The sequence below is a fragment of the Eumetopias jubatus genome, unplaced genomic scaffold, assembly GCF_037043125.1.
Source record: "Eumetopias jubatus isolate StellerSeaLion01/CBP00866 unplaced genomic scaffold, mEumJub1_p1.0 scaffold_10, whole genome shotgun sequence".
In the NCBI taxonomy this organism is placed as follows: Eukaryota; Metazoa; Chordata; class Mammalia; order Carnivora; family Otariidae; genus Eumetopias; species Eumetopias jubatus.
This window is the reverse complement of record NW_028274816.1, coordinates 57,015,350-57,041,620: the sequence shown is the minus strand read 5'-3', so window position 1 is coordinate 57,041,620 and position 26,271 is coordinate 57,015,350. Positions and strand designations below refer to the sequence as shown.

Below are 26,271 nucleotides of genomic sequence, written 5' to 3'. Positions count from 1 at the left end.
GTTAGGAGTACAAAATTAGGGTCCCTGGGGACAGAGACTGGGGACGTCTGAATTCAGAACCCCAAGGAAGTTAGAAAGTCTGGGTCACTGAAGGAAAAATTAGAGGCTGGAGGGTCATGTGCTTTTCATGGAGTGTAGGCAAAGCGGACCAGACCTGGCCCTGGAAGGAGTCTGGAAACCAGGGGCTAGGGAGATGGAAATGTGAGTGAGGGGAGATAGAAAACAGGAGGCTAGGACTCTAAATCAACTTCCCTGAGTGGAATCAGAGCCAAATTTGGGTACCCTGGGAATGTGGCGGGGGGGGCGGGGCGTGGTAGGAGTTCCCTCAAGCTAGGACCCTGCGGAAGGGGGCGAATCAGGGAGCCCGAGGGCGGTAACGGGATCTCCCCCTCCTGGGCCTCCAACGCTAAGAGCCGAGCTGAGCGCCCGCGGGCTGCTTCCTCCCACAGGAAACCACAGGCTTCAGGCACACCCAGCCTGCAGGGAGCTGCGCCCACTGCCCGCCCGCTCCGGGGAGGCCCACGTGGGCAGTAGTAGCCTGCAGCCGAGAAGGCGTGCCCTGCGGAGCGAGGGGGCGTGGCCAGGCGGGGGCGGCACGAAGAGCTCGCGGCCCCGCCCACTTCCGCCTCTCAGTACGCAGACCCAGCCGGCAAGAGGCTTCGCAGGAGGCCGTTGGCCGCGCATGCGTAGTGAGTCACTGCGGGGACAACCCCCCCCCCCCCCGCCCCGAGTTGGTGGTGAGCTCTCCTCCCTCTCACAACTCCCGGCATCGGCACGGTCTTCCTAATGAATCTTCAAAATAACGTGGTCTTAACTTAAGACACACGTCTCTCGGGCCTCGTCCCGAAGGACCTCGGCCTAGCTCCAAAGCCTTCCAGACGTGGAACTCTCTCCCAGTCCTGGCTCCATAGGGTCTTTCAGCTCCTGCCTCTCCCTCCCGAAAACATACAGCCCGCCCCTCACAGCCCCTCGCTCCCCGTTAGCGTCTTCCAGACCTCCTTCCAGCGCCCTCCCACCAGGCCCCTCCAGTGGCCTTCTACCCACGCCCCTCGCAGGTCCGTGAAGCTCCGGCGTTTGCAGGTACCCGTGCCCCGCCCCTCGACAGCCCCCCCCATTGCCCCACCCCTCGTAAGGCCCGCAGCCCCGCCCTTTACGGATACTGGTGCTGGGTCCCTCTCTAGTCCCCGCAGCCCCTCCTTCCACAGGTACCATGCTCCTTACAGGTCTCAGGGCCCTCTCAAGCTGAAGCCCCGCCCCTCAAGGCACACCCACTCCCTCTTCTGACAGGCCCCTCCCACCCCGTCCGTCGCGAGGCTCAGAGCTCCGCCCCCGCAAGCTCTCCCAGCCCCGCCCCTCGCAGGGCTCCCGGCCCCCCCAGTCCGTCTGTACCCAGCCCCCGAGGTTTCCTCTGGTCTTCGGACTGCCCCGGCCCCTCCTCCCCAGCCTCCCCTCCCGCGGCGCCTGCTGGAGGCCTCGGTCCCACCCCGGCCGCTGTCGTCAGGCCTCATTGGCCCTTTATCTCCCCAGTAACCAGGCCACAACAGTGAGTTTGGAGGACCAAGGACAGGTCAGGCGCTCCAGCAGGTAGGGACCGGGCCTCGCTCCCCACAGCCGGCCGGGGTTTTCCCCTCCTTCGTGTCTCCCTCCACAAACAGCCGCGCCTCAGAAATACTGAGAGTTTAGGGGGCCTGTCCCCCGCTCGCGAGTCAGAGTGGAAACACAAGACAGAAAATATGAGAGGAGGGGTGTGGAGAGAGGCCTGAGAGGTGTCCCCCTCCAACCCACTGGAGGAATTGAGACTCAGAGAGAGGCCAGAGCTGAGTCGGGGGTCACCTTCCAATTCCTAGTGCCTCGAGGTTCATCCCCACCTTCCTTCCGGCCCTCTCCTGCTTGCTGTCTAAAGGGGTCCTGTGTCACCCCTACAGGAGCCCCTCCCGCTTTGGCCAAGATGCCGTTGGGACACTCTGCAGGGAGCACCCGCTCGGAGGATGGAAGTGAGGCCTTCCTGGAAGGAATGGGTAATTCATACAGTCTTGCTTTTTTCACTCATTCTTTTCCTCAGTTCCCCAGGTTCCAGGTACCGTGCTGCAGCACACCGAGGACAGGGAGACCTTCCAGGAGAGCCCTCTAGCGAGGAACGCACATGCGTGGGAATGGAGGTGGAGCAGGGCAAGAGGGATAGGCCAAGCCTGGGGAGTGGGGCAGTCAGGGAAGACTTCCTGCAGGAGGAGAAGTTTGAGTGGGGCTTGGAACTCCTCCCGGGAATTCCCAGTGGGAGCAGGCAGGCACAAGTGTTTCAGCAGAGAGAACAGCATGTGGCTAGAATTGGGTTTCTCAGCCTCCACACTGTTGGCACTTGGGATCAGATCATGTTTAGTCATGGGGGCTGTCCTGGGCATTGTAGGATGCTTAGCAGCATCCCTGACCTCTAGCCATTACATGCCATGAGCACCTTCCCTTGCCCCATCCCCACATCGTGACAATCAAAAATGTCTCCAGACATTGCCAGCTCTCTGTACGGGGCAGAGTCTCTGGTTGAGAGCCACTGGGCCGTGGGGGGCGGGGAGCTAGTGGACCAGACTCAAGAGGTGGGTAGGGTCAGATCGTATGGGGCCTTGAACACCAGGCTGAGGAGCTGGGACATTGTCCTGGGGGCCCTGGAGCTCCAAGGGAGGCCTGTGAGCAGGGGAGGGGCAGGGTCAGCTCTGGGTGTAGAAAGACCCGCTGAGGCTGTGAGGGAAGGCCGAGAGGTTGGGGAGGAGGCTGGGGTGATGGTCCAGGCAGGACAGAAGGAAGCCTGAGACTAGAGGATGAGCTGAGGAAGGAGGAGGATGGGACCGAGGACTGCTGGGTGATGGGGGCTGAAGTAGGGGAGGGAGTTGGAATGCTGTCCCCAGTTCTTGGCACCTATCCTCACCTTTCCCAAGTTCCAGATCCTATGTGGCAGGTCCCTGGGGACCAGGAGGCCTGCCAGGAGCGCCCTCTAGTAGGAAAGTGTGTGCCCAAACCTGGGGCAGGAGTGATGGGAAAAATCCCGAGGTCAGCTTGGGGTACAGGAGTTGGAAGGCGTATAGGAGCCAAGATACAGAGCCAGAGGGCTGGCGGGGACTGCGTCTGCACTTCAGGTGCAATTTGTGGGACCCTGAGGGAGCCAGAATGCCTAGGTCCTGGAGAGGAAGGGTCTGGGGCCTACTGGGTTCCTCCTGAGCCCCTTGGCTGGTCCTGCCCTCAGTGGATTGGGAGCTGAGCAGACTACAGCGGCAATGCAAAGTGATGGAGGGGGAGAGGCGCGCTTACAGCAAGGAAGTCCACCAGCGCATCAACAAGCAACTGTGAGCCCACCACCTGGTCCCGGAGCTGGGGAGGGGGCTCTTCGGGGGCCTGGGGGTCCGGCTCCTGGCTCCAAGGGGGGAGGGCCAGCCCCGAGTCTGGCCTTTAGTGATTCTGAGCTCTGCCGCTTGCTGGCTTGCTCTCCCCCTCCCTGCCTGGGCAGCGAGGAGATCCAGCGCTTGGAGGGGTTGCGAGATAAACTTAAGGTGCAGATCAGCGTCGCCCAGAGCCAGATCAAGCGGCTACGGGATAATGAGAGGCTGGAGAACATGGGCCAGCTGCTCAAGTGCCGGCTCCAGGTACAGGCCGAGGTCAAGGAGCTACAGGAGCAGACCAGAGCCCTGGACAAGCAGGTGGGTTCTGAGATCAGACTCTGTGGATCCCACTTGGGGCAGGTATCAGAACTGCTTTGAGCCTTAGCTTCCTTGTCTGAAAAATGGGCTTATGGAAAGCATCCTCGGAGAGTTATGTTCAGGCTCTGGAGGGAATATGGGTGTTTCTTGCTTAGCACTGTCCCACACATCCCAAAAGGGGGCTGGTGTGGTTAAAGGGGAAAGGTTCACCTCCTGGAGTCAGCAAAGCCTGCATTAGAATCCTGGCCCCGCTGATCAGAGCTGTGTGACTGAGGGCAAGTCTTTACCTCTCTGGGCCCTAGTTTCTTCATCGGCAAAAAGAGGATGTTGGTCATGCAGTGGAGTCTACATAGGTTTCCAATCCCTTGACCTTGGCAACAATGTGACTTTTGTAGGTCAGTGTTCTTGCAGGTTTTTGTGACCATGACCTCCCCAGGCAGTTCATACACATGTGGATATAAACCTACACACACACATCTCAAAGAAAAGTTTCACCAGGTAATACTGATTTTTTCTAGGTGGGATTCATTCTGCGATTTTCTAGTCTAGTCTTAATTTTAAAAAGTTTCTTGCCTAGACCAAAGGATTTCTTGCACACTGTTGGATCACGAACAGGACTTTGAAGGTTACTTATCTTGGCGATCCGTATCACTTTCCTATTTTTGCTGTAACAAATTACCACAAACTTGGTGGCTTAAAATATAATACAAACTAGGGGCGCCTGGGGGGCTCAGTCGGTTAAGCAACCGACTTGATTTCGGCTCAGGTCACGATCTCAGGGTTGTAAGATCGAGGAGATCGAGCCGTGGGTCACGCTCTGCGCTCAGCAGGGAGTCTGCTTGAGATCTTTTCTCTCTCTCTCTCTCTCTCCCTCTGCCTCTCCCCCCTCGCTCATGTGCGCATGCTCTCTCTCAAATAAATAAATAAAATCTTAAGAAAACTAATACAAATGAATTATCTTACAGTGGCGGAGGACGGGAGTCCAAAATTGGTTTCACTGGGCTAAAGTCAGGGTGTTAGCAGGGCTGCATTCCTTCTGAAGGCTTCAGAGGAGAATCTGTTTTCTGACTTCTCCAGCTTCTAGAAGTTGCCTGCATTTCTTGGCTCATGGCTCCTTTCCTTGTCTGCAAGGCCAGCAGTGGGCAGCTGGGTCTTCTGTGTAACCCTCCCACCTCTTCCTTCTCTGATTCAGACCCTCCTGCCCCCTTCTTTCACTCGTAAGGACCTTTGTGATTACACTGGGCCCACCCAGGTAATTCAGGAGAATCTCCCCATCTCAAAATCCTTAACGTCATCACATTCGCAAGGTCCTTTTTGCCATTCAGGTCGGATATTCACAAGTTTCAGGGATTAGGATGTGGACATAGCAGCGAGGGTTGGGGGGGTGGGCATTATTCCATCTACCACATAGTTGTTGTTTTTTTTTTTTTAATTATTTTTTGGAGAGAGAGAGAACATCGGGGGGGGGTGCTGGCAGAGGGAGGGGGAGAGAGAAACTTAAGCAGACTCCGCACTGAGCAGGGAGCCTGACGCGGGGCTCGATCTCAGGACCCAGAGATCAGGCCCCCCCCCCCCCCAGATCAGGACCTGAACTGAAACCAAGAGTCAGTCGCTTAACCAACTGCGCCACCTAGGCGCCCCTATCACATAGTTTCCTTACATTTGACTTTCAATCAGTTTGTTCAGCTCTCAGTAGCCCCCCGAGCTGCCTTTCGGAAGCTGAATTCCGATTGATACATGCCACACTTTTGGCTATTTCATGGTAGTGCGGTGGCTTCCTGGGTGTTGGCCGCTTGAATTGGTTTTCCTCAGTCTTTCACGGAAACTCATCAGTCAGGCCTAAACAGGATGATTTTATTATCTTGACTCCGTGGTTTGCTTTGCCCTAACAACCTTGATTATGGAGAACTGTAGATCCGATGGGGGATGGGCTCTCTAGAGTACAGCTCTGCGAAGTTCCCTGTAAGGTCAAGATAAGACGTAGTCATCTGGTGGCATTCATTCATCAAACAAATATTTATTGGAGTGCCCGCTGAATGCTGGGCCCTGTTCTGGGTGTTGAGGACGCGGCAGTGAGCCAAACAGACAAGGACCCTGCTGTAATGTAGTTTACATTCTACTGGAGAGACAGAAAATAAGCCAAATCAAAGCTGAAGAAAGAATTTATTCAGAATAAATCATCTAGAATCCACCACAGAGAGACAAGAAGATAGAAATACGGGAGGGTGGTTAAGAGACATTGCAGAGGGATGCCGGGGTGGCTCAGTCGGTTAAGCATCTGCCTTCAGCTCAGGTCATGATCTTGGGGTCCTGGGATCGAGCCCCGCATCAGGCTCCCTGCTCAGCAGCGAGCCTGCATCTCTCTCTGCCTGCCTCTCTCTCTCTCTCTCTGACAAATAAATAAATAAATAAAATCTTTAAAAAAAGAGAGAGACATTGCAGATACAGTGGAGTTAAATATATGTCTAATAAGAGTTTCAGAAGATGGGGCGCCTGACTGGCTCAGTTGGTGGAGTGTGTGACTTGATCTTGGGTTGTGGGTTCGAGCCCCACGTTGGGTGTGTAGAGATTGCTTAAAAAAATCAAATCTTTTTTTTTAAAGATTTTATTTATTTATTTGACAGAGAGAATGACAGCGAGAGAGGGAACACAGGCAGGGGCAAAGGGAAAGGGAGAAGCAGGCTTCCCGCTGAGCAGGGAACCTGATGGTGGGGCTCGATCCCAGGACCCTGGGATCATGACCTGAGCCGAAGGCAGACACTTAACGACTGAGCCACCCAGGCGCCCCATATATTTCTTTTTTTAATAAAAATTTTTTTAAAAGTTTCAGAAGAACAGGAAGAGAATGGGACAGAGATAATGTGTAATAAGATAATATCTGAGAATTTTCCAGAACCAGTGAAAGAACAAATCCACCGATTCAAAGATGCCTTAGAGTCCAAAACAGGATGAATAAAAAAAAAAAATCCACTTATATAGAAGATAAGGAAATTTCAGAATATAAAAGTAGCCAGAAAATAAGATATTACTTCCAAAGGAGCCACAATTAAACTGACAGCTGATTTTTTAAAAGAAATACTGGAAATCAGAAGATAGATTATAACTTCACTGTTCTAGGAGGGAAAACTGTCAACTTAGAATCTTATACCCAGGGGCACCTGGGTGGCTCAGTCAGTAAAGCATCTACCTTCAGCTCGGGTCATGATCTCAGGGTCCTGAGGATGGAGCTCCATGTCAGGCTCCCTGCTCAGCAGGGAGTCTGATTTTCTCTCCCTCTGCCCCTTCCCCGCTTGTCCTTTCTCTTGCTCTCTCTCACTCTCAAATAAATAAATAAAATCTTTAAATTTATACCCAATGAAAATATCATCCATGAATGAGAGAGAATAGACATTTTCTGGCAAAAATAAAAGTAAACGACGTAGTTTTTCACAAACTATATGTGTTAATGGACCAACTTTTAAAAAATTTCCAATTTACTACTGACTGCTACTTTTATTTTTTATTTTTATTTATTTTTAATATATTATTTATTTATTTGACAGAGAGAGAGACACAGCGAGAGAGGGAACACAAGCAGGGGGGTTGTGGGAGAAGGAGAAGCAGGCTTCCCGCGGAGCGGGCTCGATCCCAGGACCCTGGGACCATGACCTGAGCCGAAGGCAGACGCTTAACGACTGAGCCACCCAGGCGCCCCCTGACTGCTACTTTTATAAGGCTTGTGCCTTATGTGACTTGACACATCCATTCAGCAGCACCCCAAAACACCATTTCTGATGCTTGCTTAAATGCTTACTCTCATTTTCTGAGCCTATCACATCAGAGACTGATGACAGATGATCCTTGGACTTGTACCTGTTTATAGCACCGGTCTATGTAGAAATAAAAAAAAGTATTTGATAACATTCAGCATCCATTCATGCTAAAAACTTTTAGGAAAACAGAAATAAAAGGAAATTTCCTGAATTTGGCAAAGGGCAACTGTAAGCCATCTACAGAAAATATCATATTTGATAACAAAACATGAGAAAGATTATCTTCGAGATCAGTAACAATATAAGGATGTCAGTTAGTACCACTTTGTATTTAACATTGTACTAGAGGTTCTATCTGGTGCCGTATGGTCAGCAAAAGGAAAAAAAAAATGTAAACATTGGAGAGGAAGAAATGAAATTGTCATTGTTTGTAGATGATGTATTTGTGTACATGGAAGATCCAGAAGAATCTAACATCAACTTATTGTAATTAATAGGTATTTTAACAATGTGGCTGGATACAGAATTAATATGCAAAGTTAATGATATTGCCCTGTATTAACAATAACTATTATAAAATAAAAAAAGAAAATACACATTTATAATAGCCAGAAAGAAGTACCTAGGAAGAAATCTAACAAAAGTGTGCAGGACCTCTATGGAGTAAATTGTAATATTTTATTGAGGGATAGTAAAGAAGAGCTTAATAAATGTAGAGATCTATCCATAGCTTGGAAGAGTTAGTGTCATAGAAAGTCAGATCTCCAGATTGATTTATAGATTCAATGTAATCCCAACCAAAGTACTGAAAGATTTATTTATTTATTTATTTATTTATTTATTTATTTATTTTTATTTTTTAAGATTTTTATTTATTTATTGAGAGAAAGAGAGAGAATGGTAGAGAGAGAGCATGAGAGGGAGGAAGGTCAGAGGGAGAAGCAGACTATCTGCTGAGCAGGGAGCCCGATGTGGGACTCGATCCCGGGACTCCAGGATCATGACCTGAGCTGAAGGCAGTCGCTTAACCAACTGAGCCACCCAGGCACCCGAAAGTTTTTTTTTTTTAAATGGATGGAATTGACAAGCAGATTCTAAGGTTTATATGGAAGTGCAATGGACAAGATGACTTAGACTGACTTAAAAGAAGAACAATGTGAAAGGACTTGCTTTATCATTTATCAAGATTTATTATAAAATTCTTGTAATTGATGCAGAGCTAATCAAATGGATCAATGGGACAGAAGAGAGAGCCCTGAAAGAGACCAGTGCACATGTGGACACTTGACGTATGACTTCAAGAAATGGAAAAAGAGGACTCTAATAGTGGTGCTGTGAAAATTGGATATTCATATTGTAAGATGAAACCAGACCCTTACCTCACCTTGTACCCCCAAAACTAATTCCAGACGGACCAGAGATCTAAATGTGTGAAGGTGGGGAAGGATTTCTTAAATAAGTTATAGAAATCTCTACTTCTAAAGGAAAAGATTGTCGCTTCCCAGGACTTTAAGGTTAATATTCTGTTAAAAGAGTGTGCAAAGTCCCGGAATGGAAAGTTATTTGCAACACATGTAGCTGACAAAGGACTAGTATCAAGAACATAGAAGGAACTCCTACAAATTATTGAAGAGTCAGCCCGATTGTATTTATTTACTTATTTTTTTTAAAAGATTTTATTTAGGGAGCCTGGGTGGCTCAGTTGGTTAAGCGACTGCCTTCAGCTCAGGTCATGATCCTGGAGTCCCGGGATCGAGTCCCGCATCAGGTTCCCTGCTCAGCAGGGAGTGTGCTTCTCCCTCTGACCCTCTTCCCTCTCGTGCTCTCTATCTCTCATTCTCTCCCTCTCAAATAAATAAATAAAATCTTAAAAAAAAAGATTTTATTTAAAAAATAAAAAATAAAATATTTTATTTATTTGAGAGAGAAAGAGAGAGAATGAGTGGGGGGAGGGGCAGAGGGAGAAGCAGATTCCCTGTGGAGCAGGGAGCCTGATGCGGGAGTCTACCCCAGGCCCCTGGGATCATGACCTGAGATGAAGGCAGACGCTTAACCGACTGAGCCACCCAGGTGCCTGAGTCAGCCCAATTTTAAAAAAATAGTCAAAGGATTTGAGCTGACACATCACAAAATAAGAAATTCAGATGTCCAATAAATGTCAGAATTACTCATCACTCACTAGTAATCAGAGAGGGGCAAATGAAAATCACAATGAGAGTCCATTAAACACTCACCAAATGTTCAAAAATTAGTGTCCCCAAATACCAAGTGTTGGGGAGAGAAGGAGCAAGTGGGAACTCCCAATGAACTACCATTGAGGGTATAAATTGTCACAGGTATTTGGAAAAGTTTTTTTTCCCCCCATTATCAATTAAATTTACAGATAGACATACCCTGTGATTCGGGGTCACCCCCACTTGGCATGGTCATCAGAAGCAGTCTTGAGTTCCACCTGACATTCACGCTCACAGGATGCAATAGGCTATATAACTTGGTACCAGGTTCACTTTGTAGGATGATGGAGGGCAGGAAACAACAGCATCTTGGCATGACAGCATCAAACACACCTTCCCTGAGCATCCAGGGACTGCTGCTCAGCAAGCACCTCCAGTTGGGAGATACCGCACGAGCGGCTGCGTGTTGCCCACTCTGGAATAAGGAGGCTTCATATGCAAGAGGAGCCACTTCTCCAACAGCTCATGAGGATAGGGTCTAAGTCAAAGCCGCCACCAGGAGCATACTCAATTATAAGAAATACCCCACAGGGGTACCTGGGTGGCTCAGTCAGTTGAGCATCCGGCTGTTGATCTCAGGTCTTAATCTCAGGGTCGTGAGTTCAAGCCCCTCGTTGGGTGTGAAGACAACTTAAAAAAAGAATACCCCACAGAGAAACCAGGTTTCTGTTTAGTGCTGGTCATGCAGGCTCTAGAGATCCATGAGCCCGCTCTCAGTTCTTCTAGTCCGATGTAGCTCACCAATCAGGGGTCATTTTTATAATAAACACTGTTGGCCTGGGAACGGAGCTGGCATTCCATATTTACCTTAGCCCAGTATGTTTCCCTGGAAACACCCTGTTGGAAGAGAGTGAGCCAAAGTCACCTTCTGATAGAAACCAGGTTTAGATCTGTTGTTGTGCAAGTGCACTTCTGAGCACATGCCCTGGAACCAGGATTCTTGTAAAGGAATGTTGAAAGAAGCGTTAGTCACATTAGCCAGCTCCAAACTGGAAGAAACCCAAATGTCCATCAGTATTTGAATGAATAAATAAATTGTGGTGTATTTCTATCATGAAATAGTATACAGTGATGAAAAATGAACGAAACACAATTACAGCCACAAGGAGGGAAGCAAGACATAAAACATACAGTAGCATGATTTCATTTACATAAAACTCAAAATCGGTCCAAACTAAACTTTTGCTTAGGGGTACATACATGGGTGATAAAACCATTAAGTAAAAAAAATGAATTTCACTTGAAGTATGGGAGACAGAATGATGGTCCCCCCACCCCCACCAGGATGTCCACACTGTAATCTCGGGAACCCTTGAGTATGTTACTTTACAGGGCAAAAGAGACTCTGCAGATGCGGTTAAGGATTTGAAGACGGGGAGGTTACCCTGGATTGTCCTGGTGGGCCCAATATCATCACAAGGGTCCTTATAGGGGAGAGCTAGGAGTGTCAGAATCAGAGAAGATGATGTGATGATGGAGAAGGAAGATGTGAAGAAGAGAAGCAGAGGTTGGAGTGGCCACGAGCTAAGGAATACATAAATCAAGGAATCCAGCTTCTAGAAATTGGAATTCATTCCAATGGAATGAATTCTCCCCTGGAGCTTCCAGAAGGAATGCAGTGAGAGTGTTCCCCCACCCCTGCCCCACCCCAACCTCCTTCCTGGGGACCACACTCAGCATGTCTAGCATCCAGCTGCTAGAGTTTTGCACTGTCTGTGAGCGTCTGTGCTTTATCTCGGTTTATTTTGTGCATCTGTCAGCAAGGTGTGTCCTAAGGCATCAGAAAAGCCTAAGAGAGGTTGTTTTTGGGCTAGGGGAATGCTATACATTTTTTCCATATGAATTAATGGTAATTCCTTCTTCACTTTATGCCTGTTTGGCTTATGACGGGTCTCATAGGAATGCTCTACTTTCAGATAATGGGGAAACCTATACTCTGGTCTTGGCTGTAGTAAACCTATCCCAAGGTGACCCCGTGTACTACCCACCCCTTCAGTGGCGGCAGAACCTGTGACTTGCTTCTGGCCCACAAAATACAGCACATGTAAGGGGATGTTACTCCCTTCATTAGGTGTGCTCTGTTAGACTGGCCCTTAGTAGACTGAAGAGAGGTGCTCTCTGGCTGGCCGTGAAGATACAAGCTGCCATGCCACGGAAAGGGCCACCTGGCAGGGGACCACGCAATGAGTCCAAGATGAGACCGCAGCCCTGCAGCTCTGGGAGACCCCGCGCAAAGGATCCAGCTGAGCTGTGCTGGACTCCTGACCCATGGAAACTTCGAGATCATAGATGGGTATTGTTTTAAGCCACCAAGTTTGGGGTAATTTGTTTTGCAGAAAGAGAAAAACGAATACAGTGGTTAATTCCAAGCTACCAATAATTTAACTCAGATAATTCCTGAAAATGGAACAATCAGCTAGCTTTCAAGAGCTGTTCCGGGGTCCAGTCTTGTTCTGCCAACAGATCTACTTGAAATAAACCAGTGTTTTCATCCTAACAACCTAGAGACCATTTGGGGGGCGGGGAATATATATATATGTATATCAAATAGAAAAAAAAACTGTATTTCATTCTCCAAAACCACAATTACTTACCTGTGGGATGTTTGTGCCTTTCGGTCTTGGAGTCAGATTGGACTTACCACTCTGACTCCATGCTGATTTCTGTGCAGTACTTGCTTTTCTTTCTTTCCTCTTTTTTAATTGAAAATTTTACTGGATCATCATCATTGGGCACCCGGGTGGCTCAGTTGGTTGAGCGACTGCCTTCGGCTCAGGTCGTGATCCTGGAGTCCCGGGATCGAGTCCCACCTCGGGCTCCCTGCTCAGCGGGGAGTCTGCTTCTCCCTCTGACCCTCTTCCCTCTCGTGCTCTCTATCTCTCATTCTCTCTCTCTCAAATAAATAAATAAAATCTTTAAAAAAAATTTTACTGGGATAATTGTAGCTTCACATGCAACTGGAAAAAGTAATACAGAGAGATTCCTTGTACACTTTTGGATATTTGTTTTTTTATGACAGCAATGGCTAAAACCGCAGTTTCACAAAGATGTGACTCATTGAAAGGAACATGGTGCTGCCTTGTGTTGAACCTGTGACCTGCCTTGAGCTTGTAGCTCATGCAGTATCTGACCCACGTCGGTGTTTCTCCCTCAAGACTTAATATCCCCGTGGTGCTCCCTTTGAGTTTGCAGTGGGGTGCCTGGGTGCATGTATTAGTTTTCTGGGGGATGCTGTAACTAAGTACCACAAACTCTGGGCGGCTGAAATGACAGGAATTTATTGTCCCACAGTTTTGGAGCCTGGGAGTCCAAGACAAAAGTGCTGGCAGGGTGGCGTTCTCCCTGTATGCCTACCTCTGTCCAAATCTCCCCTTTGCCCAAGGACACTGGTCATATTGGATCAGAGTCCACCCTAATGACCTCATCTTAACTTGATTATCTCTGTAAAGACCCTGTCTGCAAATAAGGCCACATTCTCAGGTACTGGGGTTAGCACTTAAACATAAGAATTTGCGGTGGCAGGGGTGTGGGGGGTGGACAGGACTCACGACCCTGAGACCGAGACCGGAGCTGAGATCAAGAGCAGGGCACTTAACCAACTGAGCCACCCAGGCGCCCCGGGAAATGCAGTCTTAAGCAATTCATGTAGTCATTTAATCTGCATGTTTTCTTGAGAACCTACTCTGTAGGTTTTGTCAAAAAAGACAAAAATCTGCCCTTGTGGAGCTTCCAGTTTATTTGGAGAGACGGCATGCCCCCAAATAAAGATGAACACAGAAATGAGGACAGGTTGGAAGTGGTTTCACGCATAACAAGACCCAGGGATTCTAAAGCCCGAGCTCATTCTCACCATCCCTCAGTCTCGTCTCCACTTTGTCTACTGGCCCCATCCTCCCAGGAAGCCCGTGTGCTGGGGACTATGACAGCACAAGTCCCAGAGTCCCATCTGTCCAGCTCATGCATTTCCCCCAAAATACGGGGAAGGGATTCAGGCTGGCTCAGCTCGGGTCAGTCAACCGGTCCATCCCTAAGACAATCACCGTGATTGTTGGGACCTGGGTCATGTGGCTGGCAAGGTGCCTTGCTGTGTTTGGAAGCCAGAACCACATGGAAGGTTGGGCATCGTTAGCAGAAGAGGCAGAAGAAGAAGGGCATCATTAGAACAGATGGCTGGGGCCACAAGGATGGCAGATGGCAGCTACACTCAGCCACTCACCCTCTCTTGGTGCCTCAGTCTCTCCCACATTCAACCAACAAATAGGTTATCCACCTCTTTCATCCAGATCCAGGAGTGGGAGACCCGGATCTTTGCCCATAGTAAGGATGTCAGGGCCCCAGGACTCATCCTGGATCAGAAAGTCAAGATCCAGCAAAGGATCAAGATCCTAGAAGACCAGTTGGACAGGGTGAGAATCATCCTCTTGGCTCTTTCCAGACCTGATCTCTGGGCATTGGGGGGGAAACTGAGCACGGGGTCAAGTTCCAGAAACGATGGACCAGATTCCTGGAGGGAAGCAGGCGCTCTGAAACACTGCGCACCCAGAGAAGGATCAAGAGACCCAATCCTGGATGGATGGAGGGTTCCCAAGGAAAGGAGGGAGGCTGATGCCTGGGTCCTTAGGGTGGTTGGGGCAATGCTCTCAGGGTCCCCAAATTGGGAACGGGCTCCACCTCTGACAAGTGCCCACTCCTTGGCTGAGTGTGGAAGAGGGAGGCAGGCCAGGCCTCAGATGGACTTTTGTACACCCCTCACCCCCCCGCCAGGTCACGCGTCGCTTTAACATCCAGCTGGTGCGGAATGCGGTGCTGAGGGAGGAACTGGATCTCCTGCGCATTGAGAGGAGCCGCTACCTGAACGTGGACCGCAAGCTGCAGAAGGTCAGTGGCCCTGAAACCCAGGACCCCTTGGCCCAGCCGGGGTAGAGGAGAGGATTCAAGAGTTACCCTACCAGCCCCAACACTGTGGCCTCAAGTACGGAATCAGCCGGAGTCAGATGCCTCTAACAAAAGAAAGCAGCCTCGTTCAGACTTGCAGAAGCCAGAGATGTCATTTTGAATATCATCAGCCAGGGCAATCAATGAGCCAGCAAAACCATGTATATTCTGTGGGTATCTCTGTAACCTTTGCTGTCCCACGAGAACCCTTCCCTGTCTCCTCCACCTTCCCTTCCCTGGAAGAATAGTACAAAGAACTCTGGCCTTCACCAAGATTGATCATTTGCCGTATTTGCACACACACACTCTCTAATTCTTATTTTTACTGAAAATAATTTATTGTTATGATTGCCGAACTATTTGAGAGCACACGGCAGCCATTATGCCCCTAAGAATTTCAGTGCGTATGTCCTAAGTGTAAGACCATTTTCTTGCAGAAACACAGGGCAGTTATCCAAGTCAGGAATTTCAATGTTATTACAATTCTAAATAGTCCCTGTCTAAAGTTCTCCGATGGTCCCAATGACGTCCTTTATAGCTAATTTGATTTTCCTGCTCCAGGCTCCCAGCCAGGGTCCCACACTGCATCTGGTTGTCCAAGGCTCTGTTTTTGGAACCATCCCTCAGCCCTGCTTTGTCGTCATGACTTTGGCATTTTGGAAGCCAGTCCAAAATGCCAGTCCAAAGCCAGCTCTGTTGTACCAAAGCCCCTCAACATGGGTCTGTCTGATTTTCTTCACGATGAGATTCGTGCTGCGCATTTTGGGCAGAATATCTCAGAGGTGATGTTGTGTCCTGGGTGCGCGTTATGTAGGAGGCACAGGATGGAAGTTGGTCCCTTAACTGGTGATGTCGATGTTGGTCCCTTGGTCAGCCATGCATCTCCAGTGGAATTTTCCCTTTGTGAGGAGTAAGTGGAGCTCCTCGGAGACCACGTAAATATCCTGTTCCCTGGCCCATTTCCACTCGGTTGTTTGGGTGTCCATTAACGGTTCTTGCCCGGATGATGATTACCGTCATAACGGCTGCTGAATGGCAATCTTTTATCTACCTCTCTCGTCCCTCCTATGAGAGGAACGTTGTAAGAGGCGTTTTACTTAAGGAAAGCTTCTCATTCTTCCCCGTGTACTTGTGTGTTATCAATAAGCATTCATGGATTCTTACTTTGCTCCATGGCCATCATCATTCATTATGATGTTCAACCTGTTCCCAGAGAAGGGAGACAAGTTAGTGGGAGCTAGTAGGAGTCCTTCAAGCTGGCTTCTATGTGCTTTTGATGTGCCCTTGGTTGTTGGGTTTTTTTTTTTTAAGATTATTTATTGAGAGTGAGAGAGAGAGAGAGAGAGAGAGAGAGAGCACAAGTGGGGGGAGGGGCAGAGGCAGAGGGAGAAGCAGGCTCCCCACTGAGCAGGGACCCCCCCCCCCGCAACTCGGGGGCTCGATCCCGGGATCCCGGGATCATGACCTGAGCCAGAAGACAGACTCTTCACTGACTGAGCCACCCAGGCGTCCCCTGCATATGTAAACCTTAAAGAGGGGTTCCCAAACCAAAACTACTCCAAAAGGTATTCCAGAGAAACACCATTTCCTCTCCATCTCCTCCAGTTCGTTCCCTGTGTGTGTGTGCGCACACGTGTGTGTGTGTGTTCATATACATATGTATATGAATGACTGTATGTGTAACACACTTTATATGTGTGCATATATGTATATATACAGGTTATATTTGTGTGTAAATACATATGTAATTTCCTCCCTTCTTTCTCCCGAAAAGAACCCTTTTTACCCATAATACTGCAAAGACATTTCGTTGGAACTAGAAAACAGGTTCGTGTGGTCACCATTATGAAATTCAGGCAAATTGCTGAACCAGACCACAAAGTTAGGTTGATGCTCTTCAGAATGTTCTGGGCTGAGGGTTCCGCTGGGATAAGCCCTCTAAGCTGGCGTTCCAGCTCATCAGTTTGGCATTCCCTGTACTCGGTACCCCTTTAAGATCCCTTTCCCCCACGGCCACTAATGAGGGAAGTCCACACATCTGGATGGTGCAGGAGTCCCCCCCCTTCTTGTAGGGGAGCTGTTGGGCCTAAGGGAAAGCCCTGCAGTGAGGAGCTGTAGGAAGGACATTGGTTTTGTTCTCTCGCAGGAAATCGAGCTTCTGCAACACATGGTCAGTTCCCTAATGGTCTCCTCGGCAGCCGCCTACACCGTCAGGTAAGGACCCTCCTGGGGACGCACTGAGCTCAGGCAGTACGCACCTTGCCCTAAGGCTTTGGCAGGAGGGGTCAGAACTCTAGAAATAGACTGTCATAACCTATTATTTTTTTTTTATGAGGTGCCCCTTTCCCTCCACCACTGACTTCCCAGTTCCTCCGGCAAGGCCCCACTCGTTGAGTGTATGGATTAACCTCTTTGGCCCTAGTCTGTTAATAGCACATAGCACATGGGGTGTGGAGAGAATGAATCAAGATGGTGCATGCAGCCCCTCAGGTGGCAGGGGCCAGGGGCTGGGGAAGCATCGGGGCCTGAGGGTAATTAGATTGTTACTTACCAGTATTGGCTGAAAGGGACAGAGATCCTATTGGGCCACCTGCAGGCGGAGTCCTGTGTGTGGAATCCAGAAGCCCAGGCTGTTGTGCGTATTGGCCCCGGCTCTGTCCGGGGCTGGCAGGAGCTCCCTGCTCTCTCTCGTCCAGCTCTGCTCCTTTCTGAGCTTCCGCCCTATTCTCTTGCTCCCAGCGGTTTCCTGTGGCCTAGCTGACCTGCTCGGTGTCTTCTTTCCACCTCCAGACTTCTGCTTACTCGTGGCGCATGATTCCTCAGGACATCTGTGATCGTCCAAATCTACCTGATGGTTGCTGTGATTTTTCTTTTCTTTTCTTTTTCCTCTTCTTTCTTTGCTAAGACACACATAACAAAATTCACCCTGTTGAAATGTACAGTTCAGTGGCATTGAGGACACTCGCTTCTGGGTCCAAAATGCTCCCATCACCCCAAAAGGAAGCCGGTACCCAATAATGCAGTCACTCTGTCTTCCGCAGTTCCCTGGAAATCACTGGTTTCCTGCCTGTGTCTACCGACTTCCCTGTTCCCGGCATCTCATGGCAGCGAGTGACTTGGTGTCTGGCTTCCTTCGCTGAACGTAGCAGTTTTGGGGTTCACCCATGTTGTAGCCCAGATCAGTATTTCCTTCCTTCTTGGGGCTGACTCTGCAGTTTCTTGCCTTTGGTCCACCACGACCCCTTCAGAGCCCCTACTGCGTCTCACGGCTTCTGTTCGTGCATGGCTCCCAGGGAAATCGACCTTCGAACACGACCTTCTGTGGCTTCTCTCCGCGCGTCCTTCTAGCTGCAGCTCCCTGCTCTTCCCTTCGTAGCCCTTCCCAATTCGGTTTCTGAGAGAGAGAATCCGAGTGGCCCGGCTCCTCTCTTCTGCCAAGTGCCACATGTGGTGGGAGCGTCCGCCGATGGCGGTGGGCGGTGCAGCTGGGTACAAGGACAGGGTGGTCTCAGCTAGAAGGCCCTGGGCAGCTAGCCCGCCAGCACTCCCGATCAGACCAGCCAGGGTCTCCAGCGCTTCCTTGTTGGATGACCAGGGGCGGGTCGCATCCCCTCTCTGAGCCTGTTTCCTCCACTGTGACATGACCGTAATAATGGCAGGGCCTAGCTCTCAGCAAGTCGGGGCCCCTCTTCCCTGCCTCTCGGTTGGCATGGAGCCCAAGGCACAGAAAGAGCTGTGCGTCCTAATCCCTGAAGGGCAGCCACCAGCACCTGGAGGTGTCACTGGGGCTGGGACTCGTGGGCACCAGAAGAGGCTTCCCGCTGAGGACTGATGTGCATAGGTCTTAAAGGAATCTGAACAGAGCAAGAAGCTGGTGCTCTGGGTGGAGGCAAAGGTGTGAAGGTGGGAACTAGAATGGTCCATGGGCAGGGACCTGAGGACACTGGCCTGCTAGTCTCCCGACATAATGACCCTCTGACCTTTGACCCTGTGACCTGGGAAGTAGTTTTGGGACCCTCGGAATTTACAGTGCACCGCGCTGTGTTCAAAAGCTTAAAAGCCACATTTCCCGACGGGCCCGCCCGAAGGGGCTCAGGGATGGAGGCTTCTAGAGCGTCCCTGATACCTCAAAAGGGTGTGCGCGTCAGTGCTGGTGATGTCATCCATCTGTCCAACATGAGGCCCTGAAGGGTTCAAGCCTCTTATATTTCCAACCACACGACCCCCAAACTCCAGCACCATTACCTTATCACCTGGGTCTAGCCCTTCAGGGCCTGAGTATAATCTCTGACTGTACCCTCCTCACCATCCCGCCTCCTGTTCCATTGCTCACGCGCTCATGCCAAGGCTTCCCGGATGCCCCTGTGAGTGCCCTGCAGCAATGCCCCATCAGTCCCTTCCATGGCCCAGCACACCCCCCAGGCGCCCGATTGAAACCCCCCCCCCCCCCCCCCCCGCGCAACCTGACTCACCTCTAGGAACCTGGAAAGTTTTCTGCCTTTTGTGACCTCGGGGAAACTGCAACCTGATTCTGCCCCACCCTGGGACCCCAGGCCGACCCCGATCCCCCAGGCTCCCTGACCCCTGGGCTCACTTCCCCATCCCCCCCCACCCCAGGGAGGAGGCAAAGAGCAAGATAGGCTTGCTGCGGGAGAGGGCGGAGAAGGAGGCGGCCCAGAACGACTCGGAGGTGCAGACCCTGGAGCGGCAGATCGCGCACCTGGAGCAGCTGCACCGCTTCCTCAAGCTCAAGAACAGCGATCGGCTGCCGGACCCCGTGGTGGTCGAGAAGCGCGAGAAACGCTGTGAGGCCGGGGCCGGGCCGCCCCACCCGCGGGGCTCGGGGTCTCCCGGGGCGGAGCGGCCGGGGCGCACGCGGTCTTCGCTCAGCCCACCCAGGTCCTGCTGCGCCCCTGGCAGCCGCGGGCGCCGACCTCAGTGCCCCTCCTCCCCCAGCCCGCGAGGTGGCCGAGGGCCTCCGGAAGACCTCCCAGGAGAAGCTGGTGATGCGCTGTGAGGACGCCATGAACAAACTGTCCCAGCTGACCGGGGAAAGCGACCCGGACCTACTGGTGGAGAAGTACCTGGAGAGTGAGTACGGGGCCGCGCCGGCGGGGCGGAGGGAGGAGGTCCAGGCGCGGGACCCCCACACCCCGCCCCCATCAGGCGCAGGCTGAGCTCCGTCCCAGTCACTGAGGGCCTCCTGGGGGGCCCTGGGGACTCCGGCACCTGGGCTGGAGACTCGGGGCGTCAGGCGCGCCCTCCTCGCCAACTCTTCGGCCGCCCAGCCTCTGCACCTCTCGCCCTGTCCCCAGTCTCTCTCCCTCCCCGTCTCAGGCCTTCTGAGCCCTTCCTTGTGTTGTGTGTGTGTCTCCCTCTGGCCTGCATCTCTCAGTCCCCTCCGTGTGTCTTTATGTCCGTTTGTTTCTGGGTGTGTCTGTGTCCCTGCCCCCCACCCCCCATTACGGGCCTCCCGGTCTCTCTCCAGATCTTCCCTCAAGCTCTGTGTCTTTGCCTCCGGGTACTTGTTGCTGTCCTCTCCCGGATCCTGGGCGCTCTCCCCACCTCTGCTGTTTTCTCGCCCTCTCTTCTCTCTTCCTCTGGGTCTCTGAGTCTCGCAGTATTTCTGGGTCTCTCTTGACTTTGCCGCCGTCTGTTTCTCTTACTCTGACTTGCTCCGATTTCCTCTGTGTCCCCCCTGGCTTTCTGTGCCTCTCCCTCTCCGTCTCTCTTTGCCTCTGCGGGCATGTGTCTGCGTTGTCTTTCTCGACATCTGTCCTTCCCTGTCCCGTGTGTCCGTCTGTCTCCGGCTCTCCGGACCCGCCTCTCCCGCCTCTCTCCAGTGGAGGAGCGCAACTTCGCGGAGTTCACCTTCATCAACGAGCAGAACTCGGAGCTGGAGCATCTGCAGGAGGAGATCAAGGAGGCGCGTGAGGCTCCCCTCCCCGCTCCGCTCCCCCCTGCCCCATCTCCTCTGCGCGCGGCCGCCCCACTCCCCGAGCTGCCCCCGGCAATGGGCGCCTTCCCCACCCCGCAGATGCAGGAGACCTTGGCGAGCACGCGCACCAGCGAGGATGACGTGCGCGCGCAGCAAGAGCAGCAGCGGAGGGACTTGCAGCAGCGCGCGGACGAGGTGCACGCCGAGGCCGTCCGGGTCGAGGCCAGCTTCCAGGACCTTCGGGGGCAGCTGGAGAAGCTCAAGGCGGGTGAGCGCCTGGCCCAGCTTTTTCATGTGGAAGGATGCGGTGAGCCACCCGGAGGGCCTAGCCCGGGGTCGGCAAGGGCAGACATTCCCCAGCGTCTTTGTGCGCTGGCTTGTCTGTCCGTCCCGTATCCATCCCGCCGTCCATCCCGCCGTCCTGCCCGCCGTCCATCCCGCCGTCCATCCCGCCATCCTGCCCGCCGTCCTGCCCGCCGTCCATCCAGTGTAGAGTGCTCAAGAGTCAGGCTGCCCTGGGTTTGAAGCCAGCTCCATTATTTGGGAACCTTGGTGTGTGGTTTCCTGGGCCTGAGCCCCCCTGGCAACGGGATGGCAGTGTGTACTTGGTGGGTTGTCGTGAGAATCGGATGGGCTCACCGACGGGAAGCTAAGAAGGTGGCCGTGGTGCTGGCGAGCAAGCCGAGGAGCCACCTCGTGTCACACACAGTAAGAGCTCAGGTCCAGGAAGATCCTCCTTTTCTGACCTGACCATGACCATGACCCCATGACCGTGACCATGACCATGACCGCTGCGCCATGCCTGGTGTTAAGTGAGGAGGGCCCCGAGAGCAGGGGTGGGAGAAGACCAGCAGGGACCCTGGGTACTCACAACCATCCCAGGGCCTAGCACGGAGAACCCTCAGGCACCGTGGGAGCCTCAACTCTGCCGGAATTGGCTGGGCCCGGTACAGAATGGGAAGGTAGGGCCCTTTGTTAAACAAGACGGGACTGCAGAGCACCAAGCCCGAGGCGGGGCCCTCCTGAGTGCTGGCGCCCTGAGCCCCTGCACCTGCCGCTTGCTGAAACTGGCAATGCTGAGTGGCTGCTGGCTTCCTGGAAGCGGTGATGCTTGAGGCTGATTTTGAAGGATGAATATTTAACTGAGAAGTTGGAGGTAGGGGGTACTCCTAGCAGGTCGGGTCAAGGCCTGGAGATACTTGTAGGAATGTAGGCTCTTTGTGTGGAGAAGGGGTGCAAGGGTGTGAGTGGGAGGGGGAGGGTGGCAGATTGTGAAGAGGTGCCAGGCTGGAGCACTGGGGAGCCATGGGAGGGCTGTGAGCAGGAGAGGCCATGGGCGGGAAGCGGGGGGGAGGAAGAGAAGGATGATGGAGAGGAAGGGACCGGACCCAGAGGGATCGGCCGGGGGGGGGCCGGGGGGGGCGATTGGAGGGGGTCGCACAGGGTCTGGCCTGGCAGGGGTACTTGGGAGAAGGAGTGGGTTTGGGGATGACCCGGAGCCCGGTTGAGCCCTGTGGGGGGGTGTTCAGGGAGGGACCCCAGGAGGAAACCATATAGGAGTCGGGAGCTCAGGCGGAGGCAGCTCGGGGACAAGCGGTGGAGATGCAGTGCCTGGGCTGCAGATTTGTGTCAAGGTCACGGGTGCCTTCTAATGTCACTCACAATAGCCAGTTCCCCTGAAACAGTAACCAGATACGAGTGGGCCACCCACGGGCCAACTGTGAGAGCCGAGGGTGGGTCATGACAGTGGCGGGGGGGGGCAGCCGAGGGCCACGGCTAATTCAGTCGGGTGCAAGTGGAGGCCAATATTAAAAAAAACGAAGAAGGCAGCCTTAGTGGCACGTGGCTGTCCTCCGACCTCTCCCATGCAGCACCCGTGTGAGTGCTTCTCTGGGGGGGGCGCAGTGTGGGGTCGCTGGGTGGGATGGAAGTCGGGTGTTTCTGAAGGAGCTGCGTGAAGAAGGCCTTGAAAGTTGGCGATGCCTTTACCGGCTTTCCCATTGCCCTCCCTCGCCTTCTGCCTTCTGTGGTTCCGAGCCCCGTGGCCAGGCCCACAGCCACGCTTTCCTGCTGCCTGGCTCGCTGAGGGGGCAGCGAGCGGAGACTTGAGGGCAGGAGAGGGCGGGCCTCCCAGCGGGAGCTGAGTCTGTGACAGCCTGTCCCCCCCCCCCCCAAACCTCAGACATCCAGCAGCTCTTCACCAGGGCCCAGTGTGACAACACCATCGTCAAGGACCTCCTGGGGGTCAAGACCCACATGCGAGACCGGGACATTGGCCTCTTCCTGGGCCTCATCGAGAAGCGGCTGGTCGAGCTCCTGTCCGTGCAGGCCTACCTAGATTTTCAGGTGGAGATGCAGGGGGCTCTGGGGGGGCGGGGACAGGGAGCCCGAATCTTGGAAGCCGGAGCCTTGGGGATGAGCTGACCCCTGGTTTGTCCACCCTCTAGAACTACAGCTCCCCGAGCTGGGTTAACACCGCCCTCCTGGTTCTGGGCCAGAGCCCTGAGGATCTTCCAAAGAAGATGGCCCCACCTCAGCTCCCTGAGAACCAGTGAGGCACAGGGCAGGAAGGAGGAGCAGGGGAAGGCGATTCCATGGGGGCAGAGGGACAATGAATGGGGTGGAGGGTTTGGGGCACTCGTGGGTGCTTTGGGGGAGACCAGGAGGAATCGGGGCTCCAGAGAACTGAACTGGCCCCAGGGGGACCAGAAAGGCAAAGGGCACCCAGGCTGGGCAGAGCTTGGCTAACGGTCTCTGGGTATAACAATGGGGGGCCATTGGCCTTTTGTGGCTACAAGTGTCCTCCCTTCCTGCCTTCCCCCCACTTTAGGGAGGATACTCCAGGCTTTGAGGCCAAAGATGACGCTCCAATGAGTGAGGAAGAGCTGCGGAGCCAAGTGACAAAGCTGGTGAGGATGGGAACCTGCCGGGTTCGGGGCAGGACCTCGCCCTACCCTGGGATCTAACTCGCCTTCCCCACAGCTGGAGGCTCGGGAGTTGGCTCGGGACTTGGCTCGGGAGCAGCAGCTGAAGGAACTGGCTGAGGCCATGAAGAAGGTCGATAACACCCCGAGAGTCCCCAGCCTCTCCAGCACCCAGAGGGTCGCCTCCGGCTCACCCTCGGTGGTCACCAAGAGCCCCAGTATCATCCCCGGGTCCATCCTGAGCCAGAGGACTAGTGGCATCCTGGTGTCCAGTGGAGGCCGTGCCACCGGTTCCAATGTCGGCCATGTCACCTTTGGTGATCCTGGCTCCAGCACAGGCCACGTGACCTTCGGTTCCAGCCGGGGCTCCACGGGGGGCCGTGTGACCTTCAGGACCCCCAGCTCTAGTAGCTACCTGGGGTCCACGGGCTACGTGGGGTCCAGCGGCGTCCACGAAACCCATGCAGGTGCGGAGAGCAGAGGCATGGGGTCAGAATCGAGTGGAGGCCTCGGGTCCAGCAGAGGCCAAGTCTCGAGCCCTGGCCCCATCTCCAGCACCGACAGGGGCTCCACCACCAGCAAAGACTAGGGCGCCCACCCTGCCCGTGTCTCCTTGCTAGCCTTCTCGGCGTTTCTGCCTCGAGCTTTCCCTGTGACTCTCCATGTCTCTCTTGCGCCACATGTGTCTGCAACCTGCCCTGCACCTGCCCTGCACCTTGTCCCCGTCTGTTTCCACCCACTCCTCGCCGTGTCCTCAGCTCTGTGGACTGGTCCCTTTCTGTTCCCAGCCCTCCTTTCCCTTCCTGTCTCCCAACTTCCTGTTCTCCCGGCTTCCCGTTCGGTGTGTCTCTGTACTGGGTTTGCAGCTCTCTCCCCAGCTCTGCCCTAACCCCTCTGGCTGTCCCCCACCCGACCACCTCCTGTTTCTGCTTCCTCACCTCTAATCCCCTCTCCTGCATCTGTCTTCCAGGCTCTCCTTGTACCTCATGTCCCTGTCTCTGTAGCTCCTCCTTCCTCGCCCTCCCCAGGAGCCCCCAGTACTGAGCAGCGGGGGAAGAATGGGAGCAATGATGTCAGGGTCAGCATGAGCTGTGACCAGAGGAAATAAAGGTCAGAGCCCGAGTTTGACCCCAGCCTAGTTACAAGTGTGTGTGTGCGAGCAAGCTTGAGATGTGGCTCTTTACCTCCAGCCCGGAAATGTATGACCTTGTCCCTATGCCCATTCATGCATTCATTCATGCATGCATTCATTTAAGATTCATTTATTTATTTTAGAGAGACAGAGAAAGAGAGAGCGAGTAGGGGGAGGGACAGAGAATCTTCAAGCAGACTCCCCGATGCACAGGGAGACCGATGCCGGGCTGGATCCCATGACCCATGAGCTCATGACCTGAGCCAAAACCAAGAGTCAGGCGCTCAACTGACTGAGCCACCCAGGGGCCCCTATTTCCTTTTTTTTTTTTTTTTTTTTTTTTAAGACCGCCACATTTCAGGCTCTACTGAAAACTAGGATGTATCAGTCAGGATAGGCTGGGTTATGCTCCGGTAACAAACAAGCCCAGGATCTCAGTGGCCTCATGCAGCAGAGGTTTATTACTCGCCAGTGTTACTGGTCTTTTATGGGTCACCTCAGGGCTCTGCTCCACATCATCCTTGTGCCCCAGGCTGAGGGAACAGCGTCTCTCCGGGGCATTGGCAATTCTTCGGCACTGGGAAGAGAGAGAAAGTGGTGGAGCTGCGGTGACTTTTACAGCTTCTGCCTGGATACGAAACACGTCACTTCCCCTCGGCATCTGTTGGCCCAAGGAGGTCATTCGATGATGTGTAACTTCAAAGGGGAGGGATGGTGGGAAGGGCGGTCTGTCCATGTGCCTGGAAGGAGAGAGGGAAAAGAATATTTGAGGGCCTCCCTAACGCCGGGGTCACAGAGATAAAGCAGACTGTCCCCTCCCCGCTGTGGGGTGGTTTGGGAGGGAGGGGGATTAGAACACCGTGGGTCACTCTTTCGGGTCCCGCTGAATGAATGCCCTGTCTAAATTTAATCTGACCAAATCCAGAAGGCAGTCGCTCAACCAACTGAGCCACCCAGGCGCCCTGAATACCCTGTCTAAATTTAATCTGACCTAATCCAGACAGATACTCCATCATCCACCTTCCCAGTCAAGGAAGGTAATACTCTGGGCCTCGTTCTCCTTAAAATAGGTGGATAATAGTGCACAACTCCAAGACTTTTTGTGCAAAGAAATGAATTGGTCCACGTGAAGCCTTAGAAACAGTACCTGGCACATAATATAGTGCTCAAAACTATCTGTGATCATGTGCGCGATGGTCCATGAAGGTGCAATCGACATAGTGCTTCTCACTTGTTCAGATAACCCGGTCTTTCTCTCTCTTCACCTGGCCCTATCATCTGGGGAGGCCCCCCCCCCCCCATTGCTACCTATTTAACAACTGGCTTTTCAGGAAAAAGAATGAAAACAAAAGCAAAAACCTTGACTTGTAGTGCCTGCCCAGTTCCAAACCTTTTTAAAATGGAAGTTGCCTTAAAATTTTTGACAGCAAATAGGCTCAGTTTCCAGTGAACAAAGCTAATGCCTCAACAATTTTAAAACTTTAACAACAAAAAGAAAAAAAAAAAGTCTCCTTGGTACCAGTACAAAATGCTGATCTAAAAAGAAGGCACTTTATAGGGGCGCCTGGGTGGCTCAGTTGGTTAAGCGACTGCCTTCGGCTCAGGTCATGATCCTGGAGTCCCGGGATCGAGTCCCGCATCGGGCTCCCTGCTCAGCGGGGAGTCTGCTTCTC

General features: G+C 52.8%; 1 protein-coding gene across 2 annotated transcripts; it reads left to right on the top strand.

Annotated features, from left to right (window-relative positions):
• The first annotated feature begins 1,389 nt into the window (after positions 1-1,389).
• ODAD1 (outer dynein arm docking complex subunit 1) lies at positions 1,390-24,594 on the top strand. 2 transcript variants are annotated; one of them, XM_028088111.2, is made up of 15 exons: positions 1,390-1,584; positions 1,926-2,018; positions 3,233-3,332; positions 3,494-3,683; positions 13,953-14,075; positions 14,434-14,547; positions 16,751-16,818; positions 19,222-19,409; positions 19,561-19,695; positions 20,448-20,530; positions 20,642-20,810; positions 22,725-22,888; positions 22,990-23,093; positions 23,373-23,451; positions 23,525-24,594. In XM_028088111.2, the coding sequence occupies exons 2-15, from the start codon at positions 1,949-1,951 to the stop codon at positions 24,053-24,055; spliced, it is 2,118 nt and encodes a 705-aa protein (XP_027943912.1). In that variant the 5' UTR covers positions 1,390-1,584; positions 1,926-1,948; the 3' UTR covers positions 24,056-24,594. The 2 variants fall into 2 exon arrangements, with proteins under 2 accessions (XP_027943912.1, XP_027943916.1); XM_028088115.2 differs by lacking the exons at positions 3,233-3,332; positions 3,494-3,683.
• Positions 24,595-26,271: the final 1,677 nt, after the last annotated feature.

What these genes read in the sequence shown, in the direction of transcription:
- ODAD1 (XM_028088111.2), top strand. Translation starts at nt 1,949, where the DNA reads ATGCCGTTGGGACACTCTGCAGGGAGCACCCGCTCGGAGGATGGAAGT. An exon ending in CAGCGCATCAACAAGCAACT is followed by an intron (nt 3,333 to 3,493) that starts GTGAGCCCACCA and finishes CTGCCTGGGCAG; the next exon opens with CGAGGAGATCCAGCGCTTGG. An exon ending in GCAGCCGCCTACACCGTCAG is followed by an intron (nt 16,819 to 19,221) that starts GTAAGGACCCTC and finishes CCCCCACCCCAG; the next exon opens with GGAGGAGGCAAAGAGCAAGA.